The sequence below is a fragment of the Elaeis guineensis genome, chromosome 2, assembly GCF_000442705.2.
Source record: "Elaeis guineensis isolate ETL-2024a chromosome 2, EG11, whole genome shotgun sequence".
Classification (NCBI taxonomy): domain Eukaryota; kingdom Viridiplantae; phylum Streptophyta; class Magnoliopsida; order Arecales; family Arecaceae; genus Elaeis; species Elaeis guineensis.
The window spans coordinates 67,771,051-67,783,740 of record NC_025994.2 but is presented as its reverse complement, the minus strand read 5'-3'; the positions used below and the strand labels follow the sequence as shown (position 1 = coordinate 67,783,740).

Below are 12,690 nucleotides of genomic sequence, written 5' to 3'. Positions count from 1 at the left end.
AGGGATGGCAAGTTTGTTTCTTTCAATATAGTCGTTCTTATTTTCGTTTGGAAGTTTGGGGCTGAATTATATATTCGGTTGGAACCATTAATTAAGATTGGTTGAAAGATTGAAATTTGATTAAAGGCAGTTTAAGTTAATCTCTGCACTGTTTTTCTTGGTAAAGTTCTGTTGTTTTACAGAGAATGGTTATGTCGGAGGATAATGTTAACGATGCGGAAGTTTTTGTTTTTCAGGTGGTTACATTGTTCCAAGTTACTCCATAGTTAAAAGACATGAAATTAAATAAGCTCATTTATAAGTAATTTGCCAACTTAGCAATGCCACTTCTGTTGATTGGAATGGCAATCAGGTGAGTTTTCCGAATATCCGACCAATTCCAAATCTTAACAGGACATGCTTAGTAAAACTCTATAAGATTTGAAAAAGATTGGAGATTTAAAACTAAAAAGCTTAATTATATGTAAAATCCTAAATTTTTTGAAGATTTTTAATTTCATCTTAAATTTTTATTTAGTTCCATCAGGTTATCAAACTTTTAAATTTTTTCAATTCGAATCCTGGTTGTGATTTTCATCGGCCTATCATGATGGAGTTATGACATGGCTTATTTATATGGCAAAAATCTATTTATGTGGCAAAAAATGATGATGGGACAGAATGGTGGCTTTTATTCTCCAAATTAGCCCTTCTTCAAATAGGGTTTTGACTTAGAAATTTTCTTCCTCCTCATCCTCCCCCTCCTCTTCATCCTCAACCCCAAATGGCAAAAAAGTGAATGCAATTAGGGGTGTATATGGACTGATTTGGTCTGATTTGGAGATATTCTTAAATCAAACCAGTAAATTACGGTTTGCCAATTTTACAAACCAAACTAAACTACTTTGTCACTCAAATCAAATCAGACTAGACCAGATCGATGAACTACGGTTGGTTTGGTTTGATTGAAGGTTTGATATATTGTAATATAAAAAATAAAAAATTTTGAGAAAGAAAAATATTCTAGCCAAATAAAGACTGAAATTATCAGGATAGCTTTCGGATTAATATATAACTTCGATTTTTAAAATATATTAAAAATAAAGATTATGCCTATAGCCAGTCAAAAGCTAGGCTCTATTTTAGAATTTATGTATTAGTATATATATACATGCATATTACGGTTTACGGTTTGGTCTGGTATAATATTTTTGCAAAATCAAACCAAACCGTTAAACTATTTTATATGAAAATTATAAACTAAACCAAACTATTTTGGCTTTCGAACCAGATCATACTGATAAAAATGATTTAGTCTGATTTGATTTAACAGTTTGAACTATTTAGTGAACACCCCTAAACATAATCTTGGAGACCTCCGACATCACCTTGATAGTCAACATCATCAAGATCCCGCTCTTGAACTTCCCATTGATCTCGGCAAAATTGCTTTGGATTTTGATGATTTTCGATGGCTCCATTACAGCAGCCTCACCAAAATACTTGTAGGCCATGAGATCGAAATAATTGGAACTCCGGTCGTGATCGAAGGGCGAAGAATCCATCTCCAGAGGGTTGGGGTTTAAGGAAGCCGGTGGGGGGGCGAGGAAGGAGGCTACGCCCCAGAATTAATGGATTAGGTTTTTGGTGAGCTCGAAGAGGTCCTCTTTGACGCCCTTCGTCGGGTTCCAAGCTCCATGGGACGGTCCTCATCGGATTATTCCGCTTCTTTGGATGGCAACTCTTAGGACAATCTCTCAAGCTTCTCCTTTTTCTTCTCCTCATCATTACCGTCACCATTATCAGAGCTCAATGAACTTACGACGGACCTCACCAACCATGATATTTTCATCTTTCTCCTTCTCTTCTTTTTGTTCAATACGGGGAAGGGAAGCATTGACCGGAAGGCATATGAAGTTTTTTATACAGCTGCTGTGGTGGATAGGGAACATGGTTTAAGTATTGATTTTTGCTACATAAACAGATTTTTACCATATAGATAAGCCACATCATAACTCCGTCACAGCAGACCAATAAAAATTATAATCAGAGTTCGAATTAAAAAAAATTAAAAATTCGATGATCTGATTGCACTAAATAAAAATTTAGAATGAAATTAAAAATTTTCAAAAAAATTTAAAATTTAAGCATAATTAAGCCAAATTAAAACTCATTACTATGTGGGATGGATTTGGAATTTGACTATTCGAATCTGATTATATATAATATACATATTTTTTACAAAATTATATAAAAATACATATGCAAGAAAGAGGTGAGAGGATTTGAATCGAAAACCTCCAGGACACCTAATCTCTATCACATGTTATAAATTTAGTTTAATATATTATTAGTTATATTAATAATTTTATTTGATATTAATTATATTCATATCATTATGCAAAAATCTTTCCTTCTGTCCTTCTCTGTCTTTTTATTTTTTATAATTTTGAATCGAATGCTCAACCCAGTCCGAGTAATAGACCGAACAAAGGTTAATCGGATGAGTTCAGATGCCTGACAAATTTACTATGTTTTGATGGGATTGGTTCAAAATTTTCGGATAAACTTTTAAACGGATTTGCGATAGATTTGAATGGTATTATTAATAAAACTTATTAGATGACTTTTAAAGCTGATCAGAGATGATAGTGGCGTTCCCAGCGCACCGCTCCCAAAAAAGAAAAAACAAAGACAAACAAAAACCGCATCATTACATACCCATTCCAGAAGGTGACCCTATTACGTTTAAGAAAGCTATTCAACAACTCGGTAAAGGATCAGAGAACCATTATTCTTTTTTTGAAACCAACTTGGATGAGCCAAGGATATGATATAGCCATACATTTCATAAAACCACAAAATCAAATGAAACTTTATAACCTGAGGTGCAGGCAATCAATTACAATGCTGTCGCAATACCTGAATAATTTTACTTAACCCACTCAACATAGCTAAAGACATGATCAAAAGCGACTCTTGAATTACACTACAATGTATCTGGAAGTACAGGACGCTGCGCTTGCTCCATGGTGCATTCAGCTGAAGCAGAGAATTAAAGTAATATCAAAAAGATATGTCGAAAGAGCAGGCCTAGACACCGCAAGCATGCCTACTGAAGTTTCTTTCGCTTCATTTCTGGGTAAATAGATTCAAAGGTAGCGGATAACCTTTCCCGAACCAAATAACTCAACCAGCGACAATCTCCACTTGTTAGGCCGGTCTCTGACAAGCAGAAAAAAGCTGCCAACTGAGGAAGGCCATCATCAAAGAGGAGAATAATTCAAAGCCCACCGCCTTTGCAGGCTGCCATCCCAAAGCTCTTCTCAAATAGCTGCAAGATCCATGGACTCTTCAATATATTCACAAACATATATGCCAACTGAAATGGACGGAAATCTAATGCCTACAAAGTCAGGCATGATCATATTACATACCACAAGGATTAACACATATGAAGTAGTATGCAGCCTGAATAAAATCGAGATGCATCTATCAGTGCAAATCATGATGAAGAATGTAACAGAGATATAGAAAAGTAATGCTGCCTTTATTATCGAGAAGTAATGTAGAATACATATGCAACTAATTAGTAGCCTGAACCATGCTCCATACACCCAACTGCCAAGGGTCAATTGCAAAGAAAGTATTTCAATTGCTTTTGTGAATTATCAGTTTTACTCCTTACAATGGAATTGTCCACATCAAATTTGAAAGAGGTAACAGATCTCAAAACTTTAATATGGCTTCCAGGGAGTAAGACATCTCTAAGTGGGTATAATCATGGTCTGAGATATTACGGTGAAAGAAAATGTGACTGCAATAATTGGAAGTTATCTGGAATCACACATTTGGATCTGTGAGGAAGATTTTTAGGTAGTCCAACCAGGATATGTCATCATGGAATATCACTACCAATGGCTAAAGCACTAACCAACTAAGTCGCACCAGCTGGCCCACAAGAATTCCAAATGTCTTTGATCACCACATTGTTGTAATAAATAAATACTTTCCATCACTCCTGTTGACAGTAAACTTCAATTGATTATGAACATGCATGCTTGAAATTGTAGTTTCAGAAACATTTATATGCATCAGACATGGGTCCAGAAGCTCTGACAGTAGAGCTATGGCACTATTTCATATGCATTCTCAGCACATAATTATAACATAAGAAAGTGAAGAGCCTCTCACCAATCTAGTCCATCACCCAATCCATTTGAAAAATTGTAGGAAACGTGGATCATGCCAGTTAAACCACCAAATGCTTATATAAGACAAGGAATCAACTAGATCTGGATTAAACATGAGCTCTTAGAGGGATTAAAGCAAAATGATCACACCACAAAATAATATTTTTTAAAAAAATACATACCAATACTTCAAGTTTTAAGGGCATATTTTGAATCACACTATTAATCCTAAGAACCATAACCAATGAGCCTTGTCCAATCGATTTGAGGTCAGCTTCATAACTTCACTCATTTTTTGAGTTGTCAAATCCACTCTCGCATGTGCAATTCTAATAGCCCTAGACCCAAGCATCCAATTCTAATAGCAAGTTCATCTTTATTGTTAAACCTGACCAGCTAGCGTATCTCAATCATTTGTCCTTGTGTTTCAAAATTTTCAACTGCAAGTCCTAAGCTTCCTCTAAGCAATTCATATCTATGCATTTATCATCCACATGCCCACCTTTGCGTTCTCATCTTTGCTGTATTTCTTCAGTGTCCAGAACTTGTACCACACATATGTTACCAACGTTTCCTCTATAGGCAAATATCTTTAGATTTCAGACATGAGCTTTTGGTACCTAAATTTGATGATGTTGTTGAAAATTTGACCATATCTATCCCAGTCCCTATACCTTATTGGATTAGATTTTTCTTAATAGGGAAAAGAAATAATCCTGCAAACAGACACACACAGAGACAAATATACATTTATAAGTTTGCATCTAAAAACTAGATCCTTATACCACCATTTCCTTCAACACAGAAATTGTGATGGTCACTTTTTGGAATTTAAAAGTTTAAAAATTAACATGTATATCCTAGCATGCTAACATGGATTATCCACAATGGTTGACATAGATAGGTCAATATTCCTATATTTCCTCCCTTTTTTTTTTTACATAAAGTTAACAAATGAGCTTTGTCCAAACTATTTCAAAACAACCTTATTAATGCTCATTCGCCTATAATTCCTATTAGGGGCTAGTGGGCTACCTATGGTGTTATTGCAAGCTTTTCTATGCTTTCTCACAACTTCCAGTCATGTTAACTTAGGTCTTCACCTTCTTTCCTAGGTTTGTTGACAAGTATGGAATTAAGATTCTTTTCATACTCTAAATGGGGTTTACAACTTGTGATCAATCTGATGATTATTCTTCTACTTTTATACCTTTTACATCTATTAGATAAATATATGATTTAATATAAATTTCAAGATCCAAATTAAACTTGCTGGAAAAAAGAAAATTACACTTGGTCTGCATCGAGGGAGGCATATTCAATGCAAAATGCTGTAAGCCAAAAGACTAGGACCACAATCAGCCCAAAGGTACAAACCAGAGGTAATCAAACTAAAGTTATGAAATGCAAGCTTAAGCTCAAGCAACCTTAACCACAGGCAAGTTTCTAGCTATCATTGTCCCAACCAAAGGGTACAAACTACAAAGACAAAGAAACGGTGATCCACCTTAGTGTTTCTCGCAAACAGTAAGCTGAGATTATAATGGAGTCCATGATTTTTAGCTTCTAAGGTAAACAAGGACAAGTGTACCTTCCACATAATGGATGTTAATGGTACATAAGAACCTTGATGAACAAAGCAGAATGGTGAACAAATCTCATCAGTCATACATTGTTGAATAATATTCATGGCATTCTATAAATAAGCCTGGAACTAGGAAACATTGGGTTATCCCTCTTGCCCAAGCATGGCCTCCACAAAAAAATGGGTTTTGGCCTGGCCAAAGCCTGGAAAATAATTCCAAAATCCAGCCCAAGCCTAAGCCAAACCACAGATGGCCCTAACCTAAATAAGCTTGACTACTTCTAAGGGCGGTGACAAGGATGGCGGTGGTGGGGCAGTCACAATGGAGGGTGAGGTTGTGGAAGAAGGAATCGAAGTGGTGAAGGGCCTGGGTGGGTCAACAAACATAAGCAAGGCTGTTGAGGTGATGTAGATGGAGCGAGGGCAGGTAAAGCAGTGAAACTCGGAGGAGGTTGGCAACAGCTTGGGAGGTGGATGAGGGAGAGGGACACATCAGTGGGGAGTTTGGGAAGGAGAGGTCAAGGACGTGACAAAGAGAAGGTCCAGGGCGATAAGGCCAGCATCAAGGAGAGTTCAAGGACGTGAAGGAGCAGGATGTTGAAGATATTGAAGAAGTGGAGGGAGAGGGGAGCTGAGGGGCAAAAAGAGTGGTGATACTTACTCTGGCTGTGCCTTTCAATACCACCGCACCATCCACCCTCTGCCTCACAAGATGGCTAACCAACTAGGTTATGGACTTGGGGGAGATTACGGCATTCACATGAAGAGTTAAGCTCCAGGTTTTGAGTTAAGAATTAATCATAGAAAGGATAATCTAAAGATAAAATTAGGGGGTTAACTTGCCTGAAGGGATTAATCACAGTATTCGTGGGTTTTAGTGGGTCAGGGCTATGGGTTAAGAGTTCAGTCCAGGCATCCAACCAGGTTTGGTGTTAGGCTAGGCCAGCCCTAAACATGAATCTAGGCCGCCTAAACCCAAATTTAGCTTGAAGTTGGATCAAACTTTAGGCATGAGCCCGGCAAGAAGATTATTGGACCTAACCCAAAGCCTAACCTAAGGGCACCTAGCTCGACAGGCCCATTTCTAGCCCCATATACAAAGTACAAACTAGTGATGACTTATGAAAATTTTGGAGTATCATTAACTAAATATCTTTAGGATATAAAATGTCTAGTTATACTCACATAGCAATTTGATCTATGTTGCTTCATTCCCGAACTATGATCATGTTTTCAACAAGTACGAATGCAAGGAGAGATTAAAACCTGGTGATAGATGGCATTGTTGCAAGAACCCCCGCACATGCATAAATGATTGGAATCAAGATTCTGGGCTTGTTCTTCCTTAGCCACATCAAGGATCCTAGCGCAGCAAGGGACAAATTCAATACCTGAAATAAGACAAAATAATAGTTTATCAGGTAATGAAATTCAATAAAATGAACCAACAATATAATACTCTCAAATGTAGAAAGATATGTCTGTTTAGTAGACAGGATTACACAAAAAAGAAAAAAGAAAAAGATAACTGAATATACTATACAGTAAAGTTGATTCAAAAAATTACCCCCTCTTCATTAATATTCAGCTTTTTTTTTCTTATATGGAAGTTATTTATACAGTAACAACCGATTAGCTACCAGATTTTTTATTTTGATATGTTAATCCTGGCCAACAAGTAATATTGTGGTCATAAGTTATATCTGCTGATTGATTCCACAAAAATTATTGGTTCTAAGAAGTTGAGAAGGAATAGGAGATCAAACCAGATTAGCATTTGCTTCGAGGCCTTGAAATACGTATTCCCATGTAAATTCCAATCCTCTAGCTCCAACCCAAAGAGGTGCCAACCGGTGCAAAACAGAATCCGCAAAAGCCCAACCTGCAAATAATCAGAAGCAATATCAGTGGTAAAAGATGCAATGGAGCCCCTGCTCAGAGGCAGAAAGATTGAATAGCTCATCAGCTTGTTTACCTGCTGAAACACCAGCATACAAATGAATATATCTATGAAACACTAATCACAAATGCAATGAAAAACAATTTAAGTCTTGTGATTTGTTCATTAGATATAAATAAACATGGCAGACACAATAACAAAATATGCATTCATGATAAAATAGACATTGGAAATAACAGCTAGGATTATACGACTATCAGATTGAATGATTGCAGGGATGTCTAACCCACCTAGTCCAACAGCCTGAAATTTATGATTTTGAGAGATGTTTCTGTGAGTCAACTGTGTCAATGCAAAATAAAGTCCAGCAACATCTATAAAATTGATCAATACTTTCAGCAGTTCCTAGAAAATGAAACAAATATCTCAGGATTTTTGCAAGAAAAATTCATATGGAAAGTTCAAGTAACACAAACCCAAATGAAGACATTTTCCTGAACATGCCCAAACTACCTGATATGGATCAAAATTGCCATTCTCAGATTCTTTTAGAAAGGTTGCAAGGCAAACAAGCTGCAATTATGGAATAAACAATATTAGAAGTAATGAGAAACCTTCTACTGAACCAAATAAAGATTTGTAACCATTGGAGAAAATAAGTGATAAGTGATTGGTTCTTGAGTGGCTACAAAATCTGTGGAGTCAACAAAAGCCAAAACAAGATAATTTCACTACATCAACATCAGGGGAACAAACAAGGTAAGACTACAAACATGAATATATGAACACCTAAGCTAATTAATAACAATAAATACAAACATGAAAGGATTGGGAAACTATACAAATGACAGATTTTAATGGCTTCCTTGAGGTCTGAGAAGAGTCCTTTGCAAATCATCAAACAAAAACTGAATCTGACTTCTTGGACAGGTCAACACCAGGCTGATAACAAGAAAAATTGCAAATACCATGGTTCTTCGTCAATCAAGTGAGTTAAATCAAAACTCTAAAATTTCATTTTCTCCAACCAAGGTTCAGTAAAATGCTGATCTGGAGAGATGAAGAAGCTCATGGCAAATACATATTCTCAATAAATCTGGCCACATTTGGAATTACTAAGCATTTATCACTTATCAGAAATAACATCCTTACATCACCATGGTTACATGTATCATGGGATATATTTTTCCTCCCTTCATATACTTACAAGGATATTAACAATGAATAATAGATTACAAACCTTCACTAGTGCTGTTCCAAGATAAACAGCAGCAGCTTTGGCAGAAGTTCCAATAGTATCATACTCTGATCTGCATTAAGACAAATAATTGGAATATAAACTGGTTATGCATTTCCTTCTGAAACTTTGACAATGGAAAAACCTAAAATAATGAAGAAACTAACTGGATAATTTAGGTGTTTTAATGTGCACAAGTATCTAATATGTCAACAAAGTAAGGAAAACAAGAAAAAATACCACATATCACAAAAATTATTAACATAAGTTCTGATGATCAAAAACATGAGCATTGCCAAAACTAATTTGGCTTGTATCTGCAAGGCTCAAACTCTCATATTACTAGAGAAGTGCATAAGCTGATTGCATTATGAGGTTGAGATTTCTATGATGAGCTTCAACCATACCATCATGCACATCTGCATAATTATCATGTACCTTAGCAGAAATATAATAATCATTGTCAGATAAATACACACACACACACACATATGCATGCATGCAATTATAGCTATAAGTTATGACTTGAAACTTACTAAGAATCTATAGGTATCGAACCATCAAAAATAATTAAGATTAGTTAGTACTAAACTAGCCATGATTTATCCAATCCAGCACTTCAGTCTATTTTGTATGTTTCTGACAAGACTGAGTGGGCAAAAGGCATCCATTTCAAGGACTTAAGCACCGGTGCCTAGCTACCATACTGCACTATCTTTGTAACCTCTGAATACCATCATGTATGGACACATGGTACATTGCCTCTTTTTTTCTGTGCTAGAACCAAGAAGCATACTATGTGTAGGTACAATATATTATACCATAATGGTCTATTAAACTTGTGCAAATCAAGCCTAGCCAGACCTACCCAATTTTTGCCAAGATTGGGGCTAGGTTTCCAGCCTACCGGGCTATGGTGGGCCTCAAATTTTCAATCACAAATAAAATTGGGTCAGACTCAATCTTGCTATTTTTTTAACCCACCCTGATCTAATAAGCATGCCCCTCCTTAATCGCCATGCCTCTCTCCTTCATCCTTACCTCCCCCCCTCTCTCTCTCGACTGCACCTCTCTCCTCCATGCCCTACTTCTACGTCCGTTCCTCCTCCTCTCTCTCTTTCTCACTCTCTTAGCACCTCCCACGCAACCAACCACCACTCCTCTCTCTACCCCCCTCTTTGCCTCCTACCCAAGCCAGCCACCCTTCTCTCTCTCTCTCGCCCCACCCACCCCCTCCCCTCCCTCCCCTCCCCTCCCCCTTCTACTCCTATGAAGCCCCATGGTTCAGCTTGGCCCCTCAAAAGCCACCGCTCTCTTACAAACACAAACTCATAACCTTGGGATTATTCGGGTAGTTGGCTTAGGCCCGAGCCTTAAAGTCTATATCGAGGGTTGGGCTTGGGCTTTGGATTTCAGACTTGAAGCTAGGTCCGTTTAGGCCACACCCTGGTCTGGAAAATTTTCATTGATACTAGACTCAAGTTTTGCTTGACTTGATGTATGCTCAAGTCCTGGTCCATGCTACAAGTTGCTAGTAATGGTACTCCAAGCCTTGCATATCCATGTCATCAGTTTAGCAAGTTACTTTATTGCACTACAATTTTCATATGTTCCCCTCTTTGCCATGCTAAACCTTCTTTTTTTTTTTGGTGTGCATGTATGTCTTAGTTATTCACTTCAACTTTTCCACTTTTATTACACTTTCATCTTTTTTGATCGCACGGTGATGGAAATCTAATTCAAAAGGTCGAATATAAAAAACACCTATAAAAAATCAAAAGTCAACCCCGCCCCCCCCCCTCTCCCTCCCAAAAAAAAAAGAAAGGAAAATGAAAACAAACCACCCTCCCTTTTTCACTTTTTTCAACACCCATGTCTACTTATATTCTCTTGTCAATGAAACCCATTGGATAAGAACATCAAAGAACAAATCATGGAATTCAGATCCAACTTTTCAGGAATCATACATTTAAAACGAATATCATCATGAGATCACCTTAGCAAACCTAATACCCCGCATTTTCTCAAACACCCAATATGCGCAAACAACTATGCTTCAATAAATAACAATCCTTTGTTTATATAGCTAGATTTATTCCCCCAACACCCCCAATATCTCTAACTGTACATCCTCCCTTAACACATATCTGCACTTTAGCCAACAGGAGAAGCAATGGTGCTGCATGAGGCAGCTATTTCTCTCCTTCATTACTTCAAGCCCAATTTTACTGTCAGGGAGGCGGGGATCAAATCCCACAACAGATGTGTAGTGTTGTATAATCAAATTGGCCGAAACAAATATGTGAAGAATCTTAACCACTGCGATCGACCAAATTCATGTAAACCAAATGCAAAAATCAACAGAGCTGATATCAAATTTCAACTGCACAAGGATGCCAATAACTTAAGCATGCAATCTAATTATATCATCGGTTTCAAATAATACCATGATGACATCGACTTAGCATCATCTCTCAGATCACAACTAGTTCCTAAATACGTTAGCATGATCACATATCTAAACATCTAGTTTTTTCTTCTTCTTTTTTTTCTTTTGTACGTCGAATCGAGATCTAACGATATCGATTCCAATCGTCGGTGGACGAATTCGGAGCAAAAAGATTGAAACCGAGATTGGGAGGGGTTTGTTGGAGAAGAGAAATCGGCTTTAGTGGATAATTTAAGGAGGGTTAATTTGAGGCGCCGGGGGGCTTACAGTGGAGTGGCGGAGTAGTAGACGGCGTGAGGGCCGAAGGTGAGGATGGCGCAGTTGAAGAAGTGGAACACCGTCATCCTCCGTTCTCTTCTCTCCTCCACGGTCGCTCGGTGGACGTCCCTCTCCGCCGAGTCACAAGCAACCAGAGAGAGAGCGGGGGTGTGGGGTTTGGTCAGCCCACGGCGGAGAAATCAGAAGCAGGACCAACACTAGGCGGGTTTGGTCAGATCTAGGGTTTCTAATCCGATTCAATCTTTATATCTCAATTCTAGTCCAATCTAATCTTGTTTTGGAGCCTCATTCAACGATGTTTAAAACTAATTAGGATTGGAGGCGGGTTAGATTGTGTTAAATCATGTTAATCGGATTGGAGCAGATTGAAGAAAAAATGTAAAATAAAAAATAATTTAAATTATTTTTGTTGTATTTAACCATTCATCCACATCTACGTGCACCGAATGCAACACGTGTGTTTAACCACTTAATCATATCCTGTATCATTGCTCGGCTACTCAGTTTTGTTGATTTTTTCACATCTCGGCCCAAATGCAAGGGCCTTTTAGAAAGCTTCCTTTGATCTATTCATGGCAAGAAATTGAATTTTTAGTGATAACAAAAATCATCAAAAAAAATACAAAAAGTCACTATTAATAATTTTAATGACAATATTTTGAATTGTCCAATGATATTTGAGCCAGTAGTATATTGGTAATGGCTTTCAAAATTAGTCACTATTAATTAACTCAATAATAGCAATACTATCATCACTAATATTTATAATAATAATGATGATAATATATTATCACAAAAGCTATTATCATTAATGACCATGATCTTATTATTGAAAATTAAAATAATATTGACATAAATATTATCATTAATACTATCACTATTAGTAATGCATTATCAGATTTTAGCTTTTCAATGGCGTCAATAATCATTACTAAAAAACTTGAATATTGCTGCTAAAACTAGTAGCAATCATAATGGTCGTGGTCTATGAGTAAAACAGCCATCACTAATAGTTTAAGTGACGATAAATACCTCATTATCATAGAGAAACATACTATACTCAAACAA

The 12,690-nt window shown here is 36.9% G+C and overlaps 1 protein-coding gene across 3 annotated transcripts; it reads right to left on the bottom strand.

Moving 5' to 3' along the window:
* Positions 1–2,756: 2,756 nt before the first annotated feature.
* LOC140855626 (uncharacterized) lies at positions 2,757–11,860 on the bottom strand. Of its 3 annotated transcripts, XM_073251808.1 has the most exons (8): positions 11,611–11,860; positions 8,898–8,967; positions 8,171–8,230; positions 7,948–8,062; positions 7,524–7,639; positions 7,024–7,148; positions 3,417–3,450; positions 2,757–3,313 (listed from the first exon to the last, which is right to left on the bottom strand). In XM_073251808.1, exons 1-8 carry the CDS (start codon positions 11,685–11,687, stop codon positions 3,263–3,265), a joined length of 648 nt encoding a protein of 215 aa, XP_073107909.1. In that variant the 5' UTR covers positions 11,688–11,860; the 3' UTR covers positions 2,757–3,262. The 3 variants fall into 3 exon arrangements, with proteins under 3 accessions (XP_073107909.1, XP_073107908.1, XP_073107910.1); XM_073251807.1 differs by lacking the exon at positions 3,417–3,450 and having other exon boundaries at positions 11,611–11,859; XM_073251809.1 differs by lacking the exons at positions 2,757–3,313; positions 3,417–3,450 and adding an exon at positions 3,479–4,000.
* Positions 11,861–12,690: the final 830 nt, after the last annotated feature.

What these genes read in the sequence shown, in the direction of transcription:
- LOC140855626 (XM_073251807.1), bottom strand. Translation starts at nt 11,687, where the DNA reads ATGACGGTGTTCCACTTCTTCAACTGCGCCATCCTCACCTTCGGCCCT. An exon ending in TACTACTCCGCCACTCCACT is followed by an intron (nt 8,968 to 11,610) that starts GTAAGCCCCCCG and finishes GTCTTAATGCAG; the next exon opens with ATCAGAGTATGATACTATTG. An exon ending in TCGAAGCAAATGCTAATCTG is followed by an intron (nt 7,149 to 7,523) that starts GTTTGATCTCCT and finishes GTCTTATTTCAG; the next exon opens with GTATTGAATTTGTCCCTTGC.